Source organism: Macaca mulatta, chromosome 20 (genome assembly GCF_049350105.2).
Source record: "Macaca mulatta isolate MMU2019108-1 chromosome 20, T2T-MMU8v2.0, whole genome shotgun sequence".
In the NCBI taxonomy this organism is placed as follows: domain Eukaryota; kingdom Metazoa; phylum Chordata; class Mammalia; order Primates; family Cercopithecidae; genus Macaca; species Macaca mulatta.
The window spans coordinates 21,682,356-21,701,342 of NC_133425.1; the positions used below are offsets into that span (position 1 = coordinate 21,682,356).

Genomic DNA, 18,987 nt, shown 5'->3' on the forward strand with positions numbered 1-18,987 from the left:
GGATCCAGGCCTATGACGTGTCTTGCCCAGAGGATAAGAAATAAACTCAGCAGTTCACGTCGATTTTCAAACTGTGAATATAGAAATCAATGTGTGGGTGGTGTGTTAAGGAAAAAGATTAAACAGAAAGAAAATACTTAAGTAGAATAGAAAATAGCAAGAGTGGGCCAAGCGCAGTGGCTCACGCCGGTAATCCCAGTGCTTTGGGAGGGCAAGGTGGGAGGATCATTTGAGGCTGGAAGTTCAAGACCAGCCTGGCCAACATAGTGAGACTCTGTATGTACAAAAATAAAAATCTTTAGCCGGGCATGGTGGCATGGACTGCTCTGGAGGCTGAGGCGGGAGGATCGCCTGAACCCAGCTGTTGGAGGCTACAGTGAGCTGTGATCACACCACTGCACTCTAGCTGGGGCGATCTGTCTCTAAAAATAAAATTTAAATAAAAAAAGGCAAGAGTGCATTATACAAAGTAAGGCTAAGCACAATTTCTTGAAATTTTACAAGCATGTACTGGGTTAAGATATAAATATATTTCCTGCTTCAGTAGCCAAAGGACCAAAGCCTTGGCTCTAGAACACTGCGCACCTGACGGACAGCACTGTCAAAAAAATTGGAATTATTGGTTTGATGTAAAAAAAGAAATTTAAACTAATTTACTATTTTGTGTCTGAAGCAATCCAGCTTTGTAAAAAAGTTAAAGCAGTATAGAAATGTACAAAGTTTTAAAAAGCTGGCCAGGCTCAGTGGCTTATGTCTGTAGTCCTAGCACTTTGGGAGGCCAAGGCGGGCAGATCACTTGAGGTCAGGAGTTCAAGATCACCCTGGCCAACACGGTGAAACCCCGCCTCTACTAAAAATATAAAAATTAGCCGGGCATGGTGGTGGGCTTCTGTAGTCCCAGCCACTCGGGAGGCTGAGGCAGGAGAATCCCTTGAACCTGGGAGGCAGAGGTTGCAGTGAGTGAAGATCATGCCACCTCACTCCAGCCTGGACAACAGAGCAAGACTCCATCTCAAAAAAATTAAAAAGTTTCCCCCAGCTCTACAAATGCTTATTTCAAGTGCTGTACAGTTCCTGTGGATTTTTCAGGGAAGTTTTCGTGCATGTACACATGTCCTTTTTCTTTTCTTGGAGACAGGGTCTTGCTGTGTTGCCCAGGCTGGAGTGTTGTGGTGCAATTTCAGCTCACTGCAACCTCTGGGCTCACTTGAACCTCCTAGGCTCAAGTGATCCTCCCACCTCAACCTCCTGAGTAGCCGGGACTACAGGCGCACACCACCACACCCAGCTAATTTTTTGTATTTTTTTGTAAAGACAGGGTCTCATTATGTTGCCCAATCTAGTCTCAAACTCCTGGGCTCAAGCGATCCTCCCACTTTGCCCTCCCAAAGTGCTGGGATTACAGACATGAACCACCACATCCAACTTTCTTTTCTTTAACTTTGGCTTTCTTGAGCTATAATTCACATACCTTACAATCTGCTCATTTAAAATGTACAATTCTGGCTGGGCACAGTGGTTCGTGCCTGTAATCCCAGCCCTTTGGGAGGCTGAGGTGGGCAGATCACGAGGTCAGGAGTTTGAGAACAGCCTGGCCAATGCTGTGAAACCCCGTCCCTAAAAAATAAAAAAATACAAAAAATACAAAAATTAGATGGTTGCAGTGGTGCGTGTCTGTAGTCCCAGCTATTTGGGAGGCTGAGGCAGGAGAATTATTTGAACCTGGGAGGCAGAGGTTACAGTGAGCCGAAATCACGTCACTGCCCTCCAGCCTGGGTGACAGGGTGAGACTCCATCTCACATAGATAGATAGATAGAGAGATAGATAGATAGTACAATTCAATGGTTTTTAGTATGTTCAGTCATATAGCCACAATCAATTATAGAACCTTTTCATCAACTCAAAAGAAACCCCATACCCATTAGCAATCATTCCCCATTTACCCCCAACCATTCCCACCATCACACACTTCCTCCATCCTCAGGCAACCATTAATCTGCTTTCTGTTGCTGCAGATTTGCCTTCTCTGGAAGTTTCATATACAGAGAATTAGCCAATGTGTATAGTCTTTTGTGACTGCCTTTCACCTCCCCTAGTGATTTGTAAATTTCATCCATATTGGGGTGTATCTCAGCACCTAGGAGTGGAATTGCTGTCATGCGGTAACTCAGTATTTAACTTTTTGAGATGTTGTTTTTTTTCTGTTTTTGTTTTTTTAAATTTTGTTTTAGACAAGGTCTCACTCTCGCCCAGGCTGGAGTGCAATGGCACAATCTCAGCTCACTGCAACCTCTGCCTCCCAGGCTCAGGCAATTCTCTCACCTCAGCCTCCCAAATAGTTGGGATCATAGGCATGCATGCACCACCACGCCCGGCTACTTTTTATATTTTTAGTGGAGACAGGGTTTCACCATGTTGGCCAGGCTGGTGCCAGAGTGTTTTCTAAGGCAGTTGGCACCATTTTACATTCCACCAGGAGTGCAGAAGGGTTTCAATTTTTCCACATCCTTGCCAGCCCTTGTTATTTTCCATTTTTTAACTTCCATCTGTCTTAGTGGGTGTGACATTCATTTGTATTTCCCTAATGGCCATTGATGTTGAGTATCTTTCCATGTGCTTATTGGCCACGCGTATATGTTTTTGAGAGAAATGTCTTTTCAAACTCTTTGCCCATTTTTATTTGATTTGTCTTTTTATTGTTGAATTGTAAGAGTTCTTAATATAGTCCTTTATCAGATATATAATTTGCAAAATTTGTGGGTTGTCTCTTTCTCTCTCTTTTTTTTTTTTTTTTTTTTTTAAGAAGGAGTCTCCCTCTGTCGCCCAGGCTGGAGTGCTGTGGTGTGATCTCAGCTCACTGCAACCTCCGCCTCCCGGGTTCAAGCAATTCTCCTGCCTCAGTCTCCTGAGTAGCTGGGACTACAGGCACATGCCACCATGCCTGGCTAATTTTTGTATTTTTAGTAGAGACGGGGTTTCACCATGTTGGCCAGGATGGTCTCGAACTCCTGACCTTAGGTGATCTACCCAGCTCAGCCTCCCAAAGTACTGGAATTACAGACATGAGCCACCATGCCCGGTCTCTCTTTACTCTCTTGATGGTATCCTTTGAAGCAAAAAAGTTTTTGATTTTGGTGATGTTCAATTTATTTATTTATTTATGAGATAGAGTCTCACTTTACCACCCAGGCTGGAGTGCAGTGGTGCAATCTCAGCTCACTGCAACCTCTACCTCCCAGGTTCATGCAATTCTCATGCCTCGGCCTCCCAGGTAGCTAGGATTACAGGCGGGTGCCACCACACCTGGCTAATTTTTTGTATTTTTGGTAGAGTCAGGGTTTCGCCACTTTGGCCAGGCTGGTCTCAAACCCCTGACCTCATGTGATCCACTTGCTTCAGCCTTCCAAAGTACTGGGATTACAAGCGTGAGCTCCCAGCTCCAGCCCAGGTGATGTCCAATTTATCTATTATTTTGTTGCTGTTGCTTTTGGCATCTTATCCAAGAAGGCTTTGCCTAACTCAAGGTCATGAAGAATTTATTCTATATTTTCTTCTAATCGAATTTTAGCTCCTAATTTAGGCTTTTGATCCATTTTGAGTTAATTTTTGGGTATGGCATACGGAAGGGGATAAACTTCATTTTTTTGCACGTGGATATTCATTTATCCCAACACCATTTGTTGAAAAGATTCTTCCGGCCGGGCGTGGTGGCTCACACCTGTAATCCCAGCACTTTGGTAGGCCAAGGTGGGCGGATCACAAGGTCAGGAGTTCGAGACCATCCTGGCTAAAAAGGTGAAATCCCGTCCCTACTAATAATACAAAAATTAGCCGGGCGTGGTGGTGGGCGCCTGTAGTCCCAGGTACTCGGGAGGTTGATGCAGGAGAATGGCATCAACCTGGGAGGCAGAGCTTGCAGTGAGTCAAGATTGCACCACTGCACTCCAGCCTGGGCAACAGAGTGAGACTCTGTCTCAAAAAAAAAAAAAAAAAAAAAGGATTCTTCCTTCCCTGTTGAATCATCTTGGCATGCTTGTTGAAAATCAAGTGGCTGTAAAACTAAGGGTGAATTATCTTGGCACCCTTGTTGAAAATCAGGTGGCTGTAAATGTGACAGTTCTATCCTACAATCTTCCTGAACTCTTTCTTGATTATTTTTGCCTGTCTGTGGGTATGGGACCTTCCCCTTTCTAACAGTCATGGAGTATTTCATGGTGTAGAGAGAAATACTGTAATCTGTGTAATGAGCTTCTATTGGACATTTGGGGCTGTTGGGTTTTGTTTTGTTTTGTTTTGTTGCTGTTACTGATTGTGCTACAGAAAATGCTTTTAGGCCAGGCATGGTGGCTCATGCCTGTAATTCCAGCACTTTGGGAGGCCGAGGCAGGTGGATCACCTGAGGTCAGGAGTTCGAGACTAGCCTGGCCAACATGGTGAAACCCTGTCTCTACTAAAAATACAAAAATTAGCTGGGCGTGGTGTTGGATGCCTGTAATCCCAGCTGCTCAGAAGACTGAGGCAGGAGAATTGCTTGAACCCAGGAGGTGGAAGTTGCAGTGAGCCGAGATCATGCCACTGCACTCCAGCCTGGGTGACAGAGTGAGACTCCATCTCAAAGAAAAACAAACAAAAAAACAAACATTAAAAAAAAAAAACGCTTTTAGGGGTACTCCTTCATTCCGGGAAAGTGCGTTGAGTGCCTTCTCCGTGCCACACACTTTGGGAGGTATTGGGCATACAGGCAATAACAAAGTAAACGGAGTGATTTCACTTTGAGAAAAGCACAGTGAAGAAATGAAACACGACTGTAATCCCAGCATTTTGGGAGGCCAAGGCAGGAGGATCACTTGAGCCCAGGAGATTGAGATGAGTCTGGGCAACATAGGGAGACCCTGTCTCTACAAAAAAACAAACAAAATTGGCCAGGCTTGGTGGTATACACCTGTGATCCCAGCTACTTGGGAGGTTGAGCAGGAGGATCACTTGGGCCTGTGAGGTCAAGCAGTCACCTAGGTGAGCCAGGATTGCACCACTGCACTCCTGCCTGGACGACAGAGCTGTCTTAAAAAAAGAAAAAAGTCTGGACGTGGTGGCTCACACCTGTAATCCCAGCGCTTTGGGAGGCCCAGGCAGGTGGATCACCTGGGGTCAGAAGTTCGAGACCAGCTTAGCCAACATGGTGAAAGCCCTCTCTACTAAAAATGCAAAAATTAGCTAGTTGTGGTGGCGGGCACCTGGAATCCCAGCTACACGGGAGGCTGAGACAGCAGAATCGCTTGAACCTGGGAGGTGGAGGTTGCAGTGAGCCAAGATCGCACCATTGCATTCCAGTCTGAGTGACAAGAGTGAAACTCTGTCTCAGAAAAAAAAAAAAAAAAAAGAAGAAGAAGAAATGGAACAGGGAAGGCCGGGCGCAGTGGCTCAAGCCTGTAATCCCAGCACTTTGGGAGGCCAAGACGGGCGGATCACGAGGTCAGGAGATCGAGACCATCCTGGCTAACACGGTGAAACCCCATCTCTACTAAAAAATACAAAAAACTAGCCGGGCGAGGTGGCGGGCGCCTGTAGTCCCAGCTACTCGGGAGGCTGAGGCAGGAGAATGGCGTGAACCCGGGAGGCGGAGCTTGCAGTGAGCTGAGATCTGGCCACTGCACTCCAGGCTGGGCGACAGAGCGAGACTCTGTCTAAAAAAAAAAAAAGAAATGGAACAGGGTGATATGCAAGGGAGTGATTGGATATGCATGTTGGGTTAAGGGTTTTTTGATTTGGGGATTCACGGAATATTTCACTGAAGAGGCATCCTGTGAGCTGTGAGCTCGATGAGAAAGAGCCCACTGTTAGGAAGGTTGTTCCAGGCACAAGGAACAGCAAGTACAAAGGCCCGGAGGTCGGAATGAACTTAATGTGCTCACAGAACAGAAAGAAACCCGGTGTGCCTGGAGAGCAGCCAGGGCCGGAGGAGAAGCGGGCAGCACGCTAGATGAACACAGCTCTTGTAGCCTTACCAAGGCATTTGGATTTTATTATGAATGTGAAAGGAAGCTGCTGAGGGTGGGCGTTAAGCAGAGGAGTGCCTCGATCTAATTGATGTGCTAAAAAGAACACTCTGCTTAAGAAGCAGTTGCTTTCCCAACCTGGTTCCAACATTTGCAAACACTGAATTCTTAAAAGTGGAATGACTGGGTCAGCGGGTTTAGACATTTAAAATGTTCCTGGGTGCTGCCAACTGCCGCCCCCCAAAAATAGCTCTAGGTTTTACCCTAAGGGTGCCAGCGCCTGCGATAGCCTGCAGCATTTGGGGTGAGGGTTGGGCGAATTCGCACACCTGGGCCCCAGCACCCACTCTGGCCGTTGCTTTCCTTGTAGGACCTTCGCCTCTGCATTTGCCCAGTAACTCTGGCTGTGCCGGATACTGCTTGGGTAAAACGAGTACCCCAGGAACATGGCAGACGAAGATCTTATCTTCCGCCTGGAAGGCGTTGATGGCGGTCAGTCCCCCCGAACTGGCCATGATGGTGATTCTGATGGGGACAGCGACGATGAGGAAGGTTACTTCATCTGCCCCATCACTGATGACCCAAGGTCGAACCAGAATGTCAATTCCAAGGTTAATAAGTACTACAGCAACCTAACAAAAAGTGAGCGGTATGGATCCAGTGGGTCCCCGGCAAACTCTTTCCACTTCAAGGTGAGTGAGCCACCTACGCCACCTTCCCCACCCAGGTTAGCTGCTGTGTAAGGGATGGAGGGTTGGGGTCGCTGGTTGGGGTCTTTTTCGTATTTCCAAACCCTGGCCAGTGCTCTAAACTCTGATCTGAGGATATACTTGTTAAGCAGGGAGGGTATTGTTGCTTTAAAATAAATTTCATTACCTTGGAGCTGGGTGTTTTTCAAATAGTAGCCCAGGGCACACTATGGAGTTGTGAAAACCTTTTGCTGAGTTTTGTCCAATGTTTTGTTTTGTTTATTTATTTATTTTAGTTTTCTTTAGAGACAGAGTTTTGCTCTGTCACCCAGGCTGGAGTGCAGAGGTGCTGGGTTTGTTTTTGTTTTTTAAAGAAATGGAACAGAACAGAATAAAATAGCAACTACTGGGGAACATTGCAAACTATAAAGATCTTATTTCTTTTTAAAAACTTTTATTTATTTATGGCAATAGAAAATTCCCAAACTAAGGACCTTATTTCTCTTTCTTTCTTTTCCTTCCTTCCTTCCTTCCTTCCTTCCTTCCTTCCTTCCTTCCTTCCTTTCTCTCTCTTTCTTTCTCTTTCCTTCTTTCTTTCTTTCTTTCTTTATCATTCTCTCTCTCTCTCTTTCTGTATCTTCTTTTTTTTTTTTTTTTTTAAATAAACATGGTCTTGCTTTGTTTCCCAGGCTGGCGTGCAATGGCACAATCACGGCTTACTGCAGCCTTGAATTCCTAGGCTCAAGCAAGCCTCCCACCTCAGTCTCCTGAGTAGGTAGGATTATAGGCTTGCACCACTATACCTGGCTCATTAAAAAAATTTTTTTTGTAGAAATGGGGTTTCCCAGGCTGGTCTTGAACTACCACGCCCGGCCACTTGTTGTTAATTTTTGGAAGAATTTATTTAACAACATAATTTTAGGTTAGGCATGGTGTCTCACACCTGTAATGCCAGCACTTTGAGAGGACAAAAGGGAGGATCACTTGAGCCTTGGAGACCAGCCTGGGCAACATAGTGAGACCCTGTCTCTCAAAAAGTAAAATAGGCTGGGTGCGGTGGCTCACGCCTGTAATCCCAGCACTCTGGGAGGCCAAGGCAAGTGGATCACCTGAGGTCAGGAGTTCTAGACCAGCCTGGCCAACATGGTGAAACCCCGTCTCTACTAAAAATACAAAAAATTAGCTGGATATGGTAGTGCACACCTGTAATCCCTGCTACTTGGGAGGCTGAGGCAATCACATGAACCCGGGAGGCAGAAGTTGCATTGAACCAAGATTGCACCACTGCACTCCAGCCTGGACAACAAGAGTGAAACTCTTTCTCAAAAAATTAAAATAAAACAAATACATTTATTATTCATTTTATTTTTTTGAGGCAGAGTCTTGCTCTGTTGCCCAGGCTAGAATACAGTGGTAGGATCTTGGCTCACTGAAACGTCCGCCTCCTGGGTTCAAGTGATTCTCGTGCCTCAGCCTCCTGAGTAGCTGATATAACAGGCATGAGCCACCACATCCAGCAAATGTTTTGTATTTTCAGTAGAGACAGAGTTTCACTGTGTTGGCCAGGCTGGTCTGAAACTCCTGGCCTCAAGTGATCCGCCTGCCTCAGGTTCCCAAAGTGCTGGGATTACAGGTGTGAACCACTGTACGCAGCTTAAAATAAATTTAAAAACATAATTTTATTGAAAATCATTTGCTAGGTGCCAGCATGGGGACTTGATCACATGAAATTTGCATTTCTTTATTGCATATTATCTATCTGTCACCAGGCTATGCATTGAGTACAGAGGGGCAAATAGCAATTGTTTACAGACTTAACAATCTCCCCATTTATCAGCAGAGACATTCAAGTGGAGAAACAAACATAATAACTGTTAGTTACTTTGATAGAAACTTGTTTTAGGGACACTGGAAAAAAAAAGATCTCATTTAACACTTACAGCTATCTTGGCTGGGCACAGTGGCTCAAGCCTGTAATCCCAGCACTTTGGGAGGCCAAGAGTTTCAGACCAGCCTGGTCAACATAGGAAGACCCCATCCTTATTAAAGAAAAAAAAAGAAAGAAAAAACGCTTACAGCCATCCTATGTAGTTACAACTATGAAAGATAGACTAAAATTTTTTTTTTTTTTTTGAGACAGAGTCTCGCTCTGTCACCCAGGCTGGAGCGCAGTGGCACGATCTCGGCTCACTGCAACCTCCACCTCCCAGGTTCAAGCAAGACTAAATTCTTATTAATCATTACTTTTGAAACAATACCTAGTATTGTGTGTCACACATTATAGGTGCTTAATAAATGTTATTTCTCTCTCTGTTGCCACATTCCAGGAGTGTGGCCGTAATAATTTGTCATTGATTATGAGAATTAATGGTTTTTTAAAATCTTTCTACAAATTAGCTACCTTTTTCCAAATTTGTTTACTGATTAAAATCTCATGCTGTGGGCCAGGCGCGGTGGCTCACGCCTGTAATCCCAGCACTTTGGGAGGCTGAGGCGGGCAGATCACGAGGTCAGGATTTCGAGACCAGCCTGGCCAACATAGTGAAACCCTATCTCTACTAAAAATACAAAAATTAGCCGGGCATGGTGTTGCAGTAAAACTCCAGCCAAGGGAAAGACAAAGAGACCTTTGGAAACCAAAGAGAACTTTATTTAATTCGGGTAGCCGGGCTGGCAGCAGGCTCACGCCTAAAACGGCTGCTGACCCCAACATAGAAAGCAGGCTGGCTTATATGTCGTTTGAGGCGGGAAAACGAGGCAGGATACAGGTTTCAGACAAAGACAGTAAATTATTTAACCCGTGACAATTCCGAGAAAACTTAAAATTTAGTTATCTTGACCAGTCAACCTTGAAGCTGGACAGCTCGAGCTGGGGTAAGGGAAAACAGGAATTACAGAAACATGTGGGGGTCTGGAGGCAGGCAATAAGCTTGGAAGGGTGAGATAAGCTCACAGATGCAACTTGTTAGCAATGCTGGGAGAGGTTGCTTAAATTTCTTAGCCTATGTATCACTTCTAAATAACCTATACTTAATGTTAACTATTACTTATGTTTTTATTAGTTTTAACTTTATTATTATTTTTCTTCCACAATGGTGGTGCATGCCTGTAGTCCCAGCTACTCGGGAGGCTGAGGCAGGAGAATCCCTTGAACCCAGGAGGCAGAGGTTGTGGTGAGCCGAGATTGCGCCACTGCACTCCAGCCTGGGCAACCGAGGAGACTCCGTCTCAAAAACAAAATAAAACAACAACAAAAGAAAAAGAAGAAAAAAGACCCTCATACCGTGGAAGATTTCCATCTCAAGTGTCTTCTACATTTGTCCAATTGTGTGTTGAATATTTTGAAAGCACCCCTGCATATGTGTGTATGTGGGTATAGAGACATATGTGCAACGTGATGCTTCATGTTGGTTATCTTAAAAAAACAAAAACAAACAAAAAAACACTTTTTAGGGTTGGACATCCTTCTCTGGACTGAGGAAAAGCATACTTATTTTGATAGGGATTTCTGTTCATACCATAGCAAAGCTGGTATAAAGAAGAGGGGGAGAGGCTGGGCGTGGTGGCTCATGCCTGTAATCCCAGCACTTTGGGAGGCCAAGGCAGGCAGATCACCTGAGGTCAGGAGTTTGAGACCAGCCTGGCCAACATGGCGAAACCCTGTCTCTACAAAACCACAAAAATTAGCCGGGCGTGGTGGTGCCGCCTATGGTCCCAGCTACTCAGGAGGCTGAGGCATGAGAATCACTTGAACCCAGGTGGCGGAGGTTGCAGTGAACCAGGATCGTGCCACTGCACTCCAGCCTGGGTGACAGGGCGAGACACCGTCTCAAAAAAAGAAGAGGGGGAAAGGCAAACATTATTGGACTTTGTATAATAACTGGTGGGGGTAAAACATCAAAAGTGCAATACCATTATCCTTACTTAATCAAATCCTCACAAACAGTTAAGTATCAGTACTGTAAACAAAATTCCTATTACCACTTTGGGATTTGAAATTAAAAATATTCTGGCCAGGCATGGTGGCTCACGCCTATATTCTCAGCACTTTGGGAGGCCGAGGCGGGTGGATCACGAGGTCAGGAGATCAAGACCATCCTGGCCAACACAGTGAAACCCCATCTCTATTAAAAATACAAAAATTAGCCAGGCGTGGTGGCTCATGCCTGTGATCCCAGCTACTCGGGAGGTGGAGGCAGGAGAATCCCTTGAACCAGGGAGTTGGAGGTTGCAGTGAGCTGAGATCGCGCCATAGCACCCTGGCCTGGCGACAGAGTGAGACTCCATCTCAAAAAAAAAAAAAAGATTCTTCCATAACTTCTAAATTAATGTTTTTAGAAAATTAATAATTTTAGTTCTTGGAGATAGTTGGGTAATGTTTTCCCTTTAGGCCTAGAGTTCTAGCTGGAGTTACTCTGGGGCAGGCAGCTCCAGAAATAGCCCCGTGGGTCTCCTCTGGGGTCGGGACCCCTGAAGGGGCAGGTTTCCACTGATCCTGTTTCCTGTCCTAAGGCAGCTTTGAAATGAACACCCACCCCCAGGAGGGCAGCTCAAGTGTCCACAAGAGGGACTGATTTAAATTACAGGCGGTGGTTCTCACAGAATGTTGTGTTTACATTAGAACAAAGTTGATGTTTCTTTTTTTCTTTCTTCCTTTCTTTTTTTTTTTTTTTGAGACAGGGTCTCACTCTGTTGCCCAGGCTGGAGGGCAGTGGCGCGCTCTTGGCTCACTGCAACCTCCACTTCCCAGGTTCAAGTGATTCTTGTGCCTCAGCCTCCTGAGTAGCTGGAACCACAGGTGCACGCCACTATGCCCTGCTAATTTTTGTATTTTTAGTAGAGATAAGGTCTCGCCATCTTGCCCAGGCTGGTCTTGAACTCCTGGCCTCAAATGATCCGCGCTCCTCAGCCTCCCAAAGTACTGGGATTACAGGCATGAGCCTACATACCCAGCCTTTTCTTCTTCTTCTTTTTTTTTTTTTTTCTTAGAAATACGGTCTTGCTCTGTCACCCAGGCTGGAGTGCAGTGACTTGATCATAGCTCATTGCTGCCTTGAACTCCTGAGCTCAAGCAATCCTCACACCTCAGCCTCCCGAGTAGCTAGGACCACGGTGTATACCACCATGCCCAGCTGATTTTAAAATTTTTTTTGTAGAGATGAGGTCTCACTATGTTACCCAGGCTGGTCCAAAGATGATTCTATGTAATTTGACCTTTTTTGTTGTTGTTATTGTTTTACTTTTTTTGTAGAGACAGGGTCTTATACTACGTTGTTCAGGCTGGTCTTGAACTCCTGGGCTCAAACGATCATCCCACTTCAGCTTCCCAAGGGGGATTACAGGAGTGAGCCACTGTGCCTGGACATGATTTGACTCTAAAACTGTGCCTACTATTACATGTAGTATATGTGTGTGCAAATCCATAAAAAGCCTTTGGCACAGGCCTGGTCCCTAATGTCAAAAAATGTTAGCATTTTTATATATGTAGTTAAGTAAAAAAGCAAGTTGAAATATAGTATGATCCTTTTTTTTTTTTTTTCTGAGACAGATTCTTGCTCCGTCACCCAGGCTGGAGTGCAGTGGTGCAATCTCGGCTCTCTGCAACCTCCGCCTCCCAGGTTGAAGCAATTCTCCTGCCTCAGCATCCCAAATAGCTGGGATTACAGCTGCCTGCCACCATGCCTGGCTAATTTTTTATTTATTTATGTATCTGTTTATGTATTTATTTATTTGTATATATAGTAGAGACGGGGGTTTCACCATGTTGGCCAGGCTGGTCTTGAACTCCTGACCTCGTGATCCACCCACCTTGACCTCCCAAAGTGCTGGGATTCAGGCGTCAGCCACCACACCCGACCTGATCCTGTTTTTATTAAAAATGTGTGTACACATACATCGGTATCTGCATACTAAAAACCGTTTGAAGGGGAAGTTTGCACCCAACAGTTAATGGCAGTTCTCTCTAGGGGAGAGGTACCGTTAAGAGGGGGCTTTATATGTTTTTTTAAACATTTTAAACTTTTAAAGCTACATTTATGTATTACTTATGTGCAGAAAAAGATGTTGTTAAGATAAGAAAAATAAAGTAAAATAGCCAGGTAACTTCCTCTCCCTCAAATACATTGGTAAATACCCCCTCCTCAAAACTCATCACTTCTGACCGGGCACGGTGACCCCAGCACTTTGGGAGGCTGGGGCAGGGGGATCACGAGGTCAGGAGTTTGAGACCAGCCTGACCAACATGGTGAAACCCATCTCTGCTAAAAATACAAAAATTAGCCAGGTGTGGTGGCTGGTGCCTGTAATCCCAGCTACTCAGGAGGCTGAGCCAGGAGAGTCACTTGAACCTGGGAGGCTGAGGTTGCAGTGAGCCAAGATCGCGCCACTGCACTCTAGCCTGGGCAACAAGAGCAAAACTCTGTCTAAAAAAAAAAAAAAAATCCTCATCACCTACGATGGGAGTGTCTTCTAGGTCCCTCCGCTCCAGGACCTTTCTAGGCTCTGTTCATCTCCTCCACTCACACACATCTGGAAGCTCCTGGAATGGGCTTCCCTTTTTCACACTTCTGCCTAATAAAACCTCTTTCAACTGATGTCCTGGTCTATCAAAATTACAGTTCTGTCTCCTTCAGAACCCAGTTTTTATTTTTATTTTTTTAATTTTAGAGACAAGGTCTTGCTGTATTGCCCAGGCTGGAGTACAGTGGCACGATCATAGCTCACTGCAGCCTCTAACTCCTGGGCTTGAATGATCCTCCCACCTCAGCCCCCTGAGGAGCTGAGACCACAGGCGTGCACCACCACACCTGGCCAACTTTTAAATTTTTTTTTGGAATGATGGAGTCTCATTACATTGCCCAGGCTGGTCTTGAACTCCTGGCCTCAAGCGATCCTCCTGCCTCGGCTTCCCAAAGTATTGGGATTACAGGCATGAGCAATTGAGCCCGGCCCAGAGCCCAGATTGAAAACAACCTTTCCAGGCTTTCTCCTCTGCCTTCCGGAGGGCTCTTAGCAGACCTTTATGTGTGTGAGTCATTCTCCAGTGTCATTCTTTGTTTGAGTCAGCACCTGACTGCAAGACTAGGGCTGTGTGTGATGCGACCTCCATTCCCTTGGTCTTGCATAATAGGACTTGGTAAAACGTTTGACTACGTGTGGACAGGAGTTGACACTTCATTGCCTACTTTCTAGGTTATCGAAAGCAGGTTCTGTTGGGTTAGTGTTGCCAGGGGTGGCTTCAGAGGGAGAGAACAGCTCAGTTTTCCAACCCTTGTTCCCTCAGCATGCCATAAACCTAAGTGGTTTTTTTTTTTTTTTAACTTACTGTGACCTGGCAACCTGGATTGTTTAATCAAAATGGCCCGCTGGCCTCCCTCCAAGAAACACACCCGGCAGGTACTGGGTGTGGATTGTGAAAAGTCAGATTCTATCACTGTCAAGCCCAGCCTTCTGCCCAAGCTCCCCTGGAGACGTGGCAGAACCATTCAGGGGGGCCGCCCTCTCCATAGAATATCAGGCAGTCATCCAAAGATGTTTATGGAGTTTATGATAACGTGGGAAAGTGCCTCTGCTCCAGAGTTAAATCTAAAAAGAATACAGCACGATTATAGCTCTGTGAAACTCGCACGTACACACACAGCCAAGGCCTGAGGGGAAGCACATCACCAGGGCAGCAGGGATGGTCTTTGGATCAGATTAGGAAGGACTGTGTTCCTTTTCTCCTTCTCTGTCATTTCTACATTTTCTAGAATAAGCATAGGGAGCAAATACATGTTTTTAATTTCTTATTAAGGTGGGAAATTTTATTTTTAAATATTATTTTCAGCCAGGCGCACTGGCTCATGTCTGTAATCCCAGCACTTTGGGAGGCCGAGGTAGGTAGATCACTTGAAGTCAGCAGTTCGAGACCACCCTGGCCAAGATGGTGAAACCCCATTTCTACTAAAAATACAAAAAAAAAAAAAAAAAAAAAATTAGCCAAGTGTGGTGGCAGGTGCCTGTAATCCCAGCTACTCCAGAGGTTGAGGCAGGAGAGTCACTTGAACCCGGGAGGTGGAGGCTGCAGTGAGAGATTGCACCACTGCCCTCCAGCCTGGGCAACAGAGCGAGACCCTCCCCCCTGCCCACGCAAAAAAAATTTGCCTGATCTGAGAATATCTTAGAGATCATTCCACATCAATACACGTAGATGACCTTTTTTAAAGAATTTCTTTTGAGATAGGGTTGCCTGGGCAGAAGTGCAGTGGTGTGATCATAGCTCACTGCGTTGAAATCCTGTGCTCAAGTGATCCTCCCACCTCAGCCTCCTGAGTAGCTGGGACCACAGGCATGTGCCACCATGCCCAGCCTGTTGTTGGTTATTTAACGGCTGAATATCATTTCACTGTTGGAAGCGCCATAATAAATGTAGCCAGCCCCTCCTTGTAGGATATGTAGGTTATTTCCAGTCTTGTCCTGCGACAAACAGCACTTCCTTGTGCATGGGTCTTTGTACCCATGCATGGGTGTGCCCACCAGAGGACCCTCCAGAGGTGAACTGGCTGGGCAAAACATTTGTGTGTTTAAACCGGGATAGGTGTTGTCAGTTTCTCCTCAAAGAGGTTACACCATCGTGTGCGCCCCCCATGATGGGTGGGTACACCGGCTTCCCATGCCCTTATTTGGCCAACTTTGGTGATTACACTCATACTCGTAACCCACTGAGGGCGGCTCTGACAGCATAATCAAAGAATAATGATTGCCTTGGGAGGCCGAGGCTGGCGGATCACCAGAGGTCAGGAGTTCAAGACCAGCCTGACCAATATGGTGAAACTCCATCTCTACTAAAAATACAAAAATTATCTGGGCTTGGTGGTGTGCAACTATAGTCCCAATTACTTGGGAGGCTGAGGCAGAGAATCACTTGAACCCAGGAAGCGGAGGTTGCAGTGAGCCGAGATCGTGCCATTGTACTCCAGACTGGGCAACAGAGCAAGACTCCGTCTCCAAAAAAAAAAAAAAAAAGATTAGGCCGGGCGCGGTGGCTCAAGCCTGTAATCCCAGCACTTTGGGAGGCCGAGACGGGCGGATCACGAGGTCAGGAGATCGAGACCATCCTGGCTAACACGGTGAAACCCCGTCTCTACTAAGAAATACAAAAAATAGCCGGGCGAGGTGGCGGGCGCCTGTAGTCCCAGCTACCCGGGAGGCTGAGGCCGGAGAATGGCGTGAACCCGGGAGGCGGAGCTTGCAGTGAGCTGAGATCCGTCCACTGCACTCCAGCCTGGGCTACAGAGCGAGACTCCGTCTCAAAAAAAAATAAAATAAAATAAATAAATAAATAAAGATTAGCAGTTTTTGGAAATATAATTCACATGCCATACAATTTACCCATTTAAAATGTGCTATTCAAAGCCTTTGAGTATGTTCATAAAATTATGCATCCATCACTACAACCACTTTTAGAACATTTTACCCAAAAACTAAATTCTATAGCCCTGAGCCATCACGCTCTAATACCCACATCCCACCCAGCCCCAGGCAACCACCAGTCCGCTTTCTGCCTCTCTGGACTTGCCTTTTCTGGACATTTTACATAAATAGAATCATACAACATGTAGCCTTTTATGTCTGGCTTCTTTCACTAAGCATAATTTTTTTTGTTGTTTTTTTGTTCTGTTTAGTTTGGGACAGTTTCACTCTGTTGCCCCTGCTGGAGTGCGGTGGCGCGATCTCGGCTCACTGCAACCTCCGCCTCCCAGGTTCAAGTGGTTCCCCTGCTTCAGCCTCCCAAGTAGCTGGGATTATAAGCAACATGGTAAAACCCCACCTCTACTAAAAATACAAAAAATTAGCCAGGCATGGTGGCACACGCCTGTAGTCCCAGTTACTGGGGAGGCTGAGGTGCAAGAATTGCTTAAATCTGGGAGGCAGAGATTGCAGTGAGCTGAGATTGTGCCACTGCACTCCAGCCTGGGAGACAGAGCAAGACTGTCTCAAAAAAAAGAAAGTGCAGATAGTTTGCTATTAAGGTCTTAGTGTATATTTCAGACTTTACTGTATTGCACTTTAAATATACAGAAATATGGACTTTTTGTTGCTACTGTGGGATCATGCTATATATGTCTTCAGTAACCAGTTTTTTTCCGGCAAGTAATAAATCATCATGTCTTTTCAAATCAGTAAATATGGATATAGCATCCTGATGACTCTGTCAGCCCATTGTATGGCTGCACCACAGTTTCTTTAAGCATTGCCTCTTGTGGGATACTTAATCAGTTTCTAGGTTTGTTTGTTTGTTTTTGAGATGGAGTTTCGCTCTTGTTGCCCAGGCTGCAGTGCAATGGCACGATCTCAGCTCACCGCGACCTCTGCCTCTGGGGTTCAAGCGATCCTCCTGCTTCAGCCTCCCCAGTAGCTGGGATTACAGGCATGCCCAACCACGCCTGGCTAATTTTGCATTTTTTGGTAGAGGTGAGGTTTCTCCATGTTGGTCAGGCTAGTCTCAAACTCCCGATCTCGGGTGATCTGCCTGCCTCAGCTTCCCAAAGTGTTGGGATCACAGGCGTGAGCCACTGCATCTGGCCAGTTTGTTTGTTTTTTAAGAGATAGGGTCTCACGCTGTTGCCCAGGCTGGAGTGCAGTGGCACAATCATAGGTCACTGTAGCCTCAACCTCCTGAGCTCAAGTGATCCTCCCACCCCATCTCCCCAAGTAGTTGGAACTAAAGGCATGCACCATCACGCCTGGCTAATTTTTGTATTTTTTTTTTTTTAGAAATGGGGTCTTGCTATGCTTGCTGCCCAGTCTGCTCTGGAACTCCAAGTGTCAAGTGATCCTCCTGCCTTGGCCTCCGAAATTGCTGGGATCACAGGCATGACCACTGTGGCTGGTTTCCAGTTTTTTGCTGCTGTATTCCATGCTGGGTTCCACTGATAATTGTACCAAACCTCTAAGTGCATGTGGCATAGATTGTGGCCTCCACACACCACTGTTGGGCTCTTCCCATCCCAGAGCCTCGCTGTATTCCCCCACTTCTTCCTGCTTCTTTTATTTGAGCCCTTGAGTTTGGTTAAACCCATTACTGCTCTCCAGGAGGGGAGAGGAGTTGGGCTGTCTCTGAGTTGTATTTCTTTTTTTTTTTTTTTCCCTCAACTTCCCAGGTGCAGGTGATCCTTCCACCTCAGCCTTCTGAGTAGCTGTGACTACAGGCGCATGGCACCATGCCTGGCTAATTTTTTGCATTTGTGGTAGAGGGTTTTGCCATGTTGCCTAGACTTCTGAGCTGTATTTCATAAAGTCTGTAGAAGTGATGATTGGGAAAAAATGATTTTATAACATTCATGAAGTGACTGTATAACAGGTGATATTTCAAGAAGGAGGTCTGGGTGAGTCACTGGATGTGTCCTCAAGTAAGATCCAGAGGCCTTGATTACTCTGATAATGGCAATAATAACAGTAACCTAAAATCGGCAACAACAGTGATAAGATCCCACGTGCCAAAACATTTGTAAACACATTGCCGGCACTCCACCCTCACTCCTGGCATACTCGATGAAGTAAATTATTATTACTATAATAATCATTATTATTATTTCCATCTCCCTTTCCTGGTATATAATTATTATTATTTCACTATTATTTATTTTTATTTTGTACTCTCAGACTTTGAAATATCACAGCCTTTCTATTCTGTAGCCAGGATAATATTTTCCTTTTTTATGAAATATCCGGCCGGGCGCGGTGTCTCAAGCCTGTAATCCCAGCACTTTGGGAGGCTGAGGCGGGCGGATCACGAGGTCAGGAGATCGAGACCATCCTGGCTAACCCGGTGAAACCCCGTCTCTACTAAAAAATACAAAAAAACTAGTCGGGCGAGGTGGCGGGCGCCTGTAGTCCCAGCTACTCGGGAGGCTGAGGCAGGAGAATGGCATGAACCCGGGAGGCGGAGCTTGCAGTGAGCTGAGATCCGTCCACTGCACTCCAGCCTGGGCGACAAAGCGAGACTCTATCTCAAAAAAAAAAAAAAAGAAATATCCACAGACCTCTGTTCTTTTTTTTTTTTTTTTTTTTTTGAGACAGAGTCTTGCTCTGTCACCCAGGCTGTAGTGCAGCGGTGCAATCTCAGCTCACTGCAACCTCAGCTCACTGCAACCTCCACCACCTGAGTTCAAGCGATTCTCCTGCCTCAGCCTCCTGAGTAGCTGGGAGCACAGGAATGCACCACCACGCCCACCTAAATTTTGTATTTTTTTGTAGAGAGGAGGTTTCACCATGTTCACCAGACTGGTCTCAAACTCCTGGCCTCAAGTGCTCTGCCTGC

At 45.8% G+C, this 18,987-nt stretch overlaps 1 protein-coding gene across 8 annotated transcripts in view; it reads left to right on the forward strand.

Moving 5' to 3' along the window:
* Positions 1–18,987, forward strand: part of EEF2K (eukaryotic elongation factor 2 kinase) — an 88,306-nt gene that overhangs the window by 15,979 nt on the left and 53,340 nt on the right. For 4 of the 8 annotated variants that reach the window (XR_013411924.1, XR_013411923.1, XM_001092565.5 and 1 more), the window contains exon 2: positions 6,368–6,689. The exons of 1 other annotated variant lie outside the window; for it this stretch is intronic. Coding sequence is in view for 3 of the 7 variants with exons in the window: in XM_001092565.5 (XP_001092565.3) it covers positions 6,444–6,689 (246 nt within the window). In the remaining 4 variants the exon portion in view is untranslated. Of the gene's footprint in view, positions 1–5,938; positions 6,185–6,367; positions 6,725–18,987 lie in introns of those variants that run through there. 3 more of the 8 variants (XM_077986468.1, XM_077986469.1, XM_077986465.1) reach the window with 2 other exon arrangements.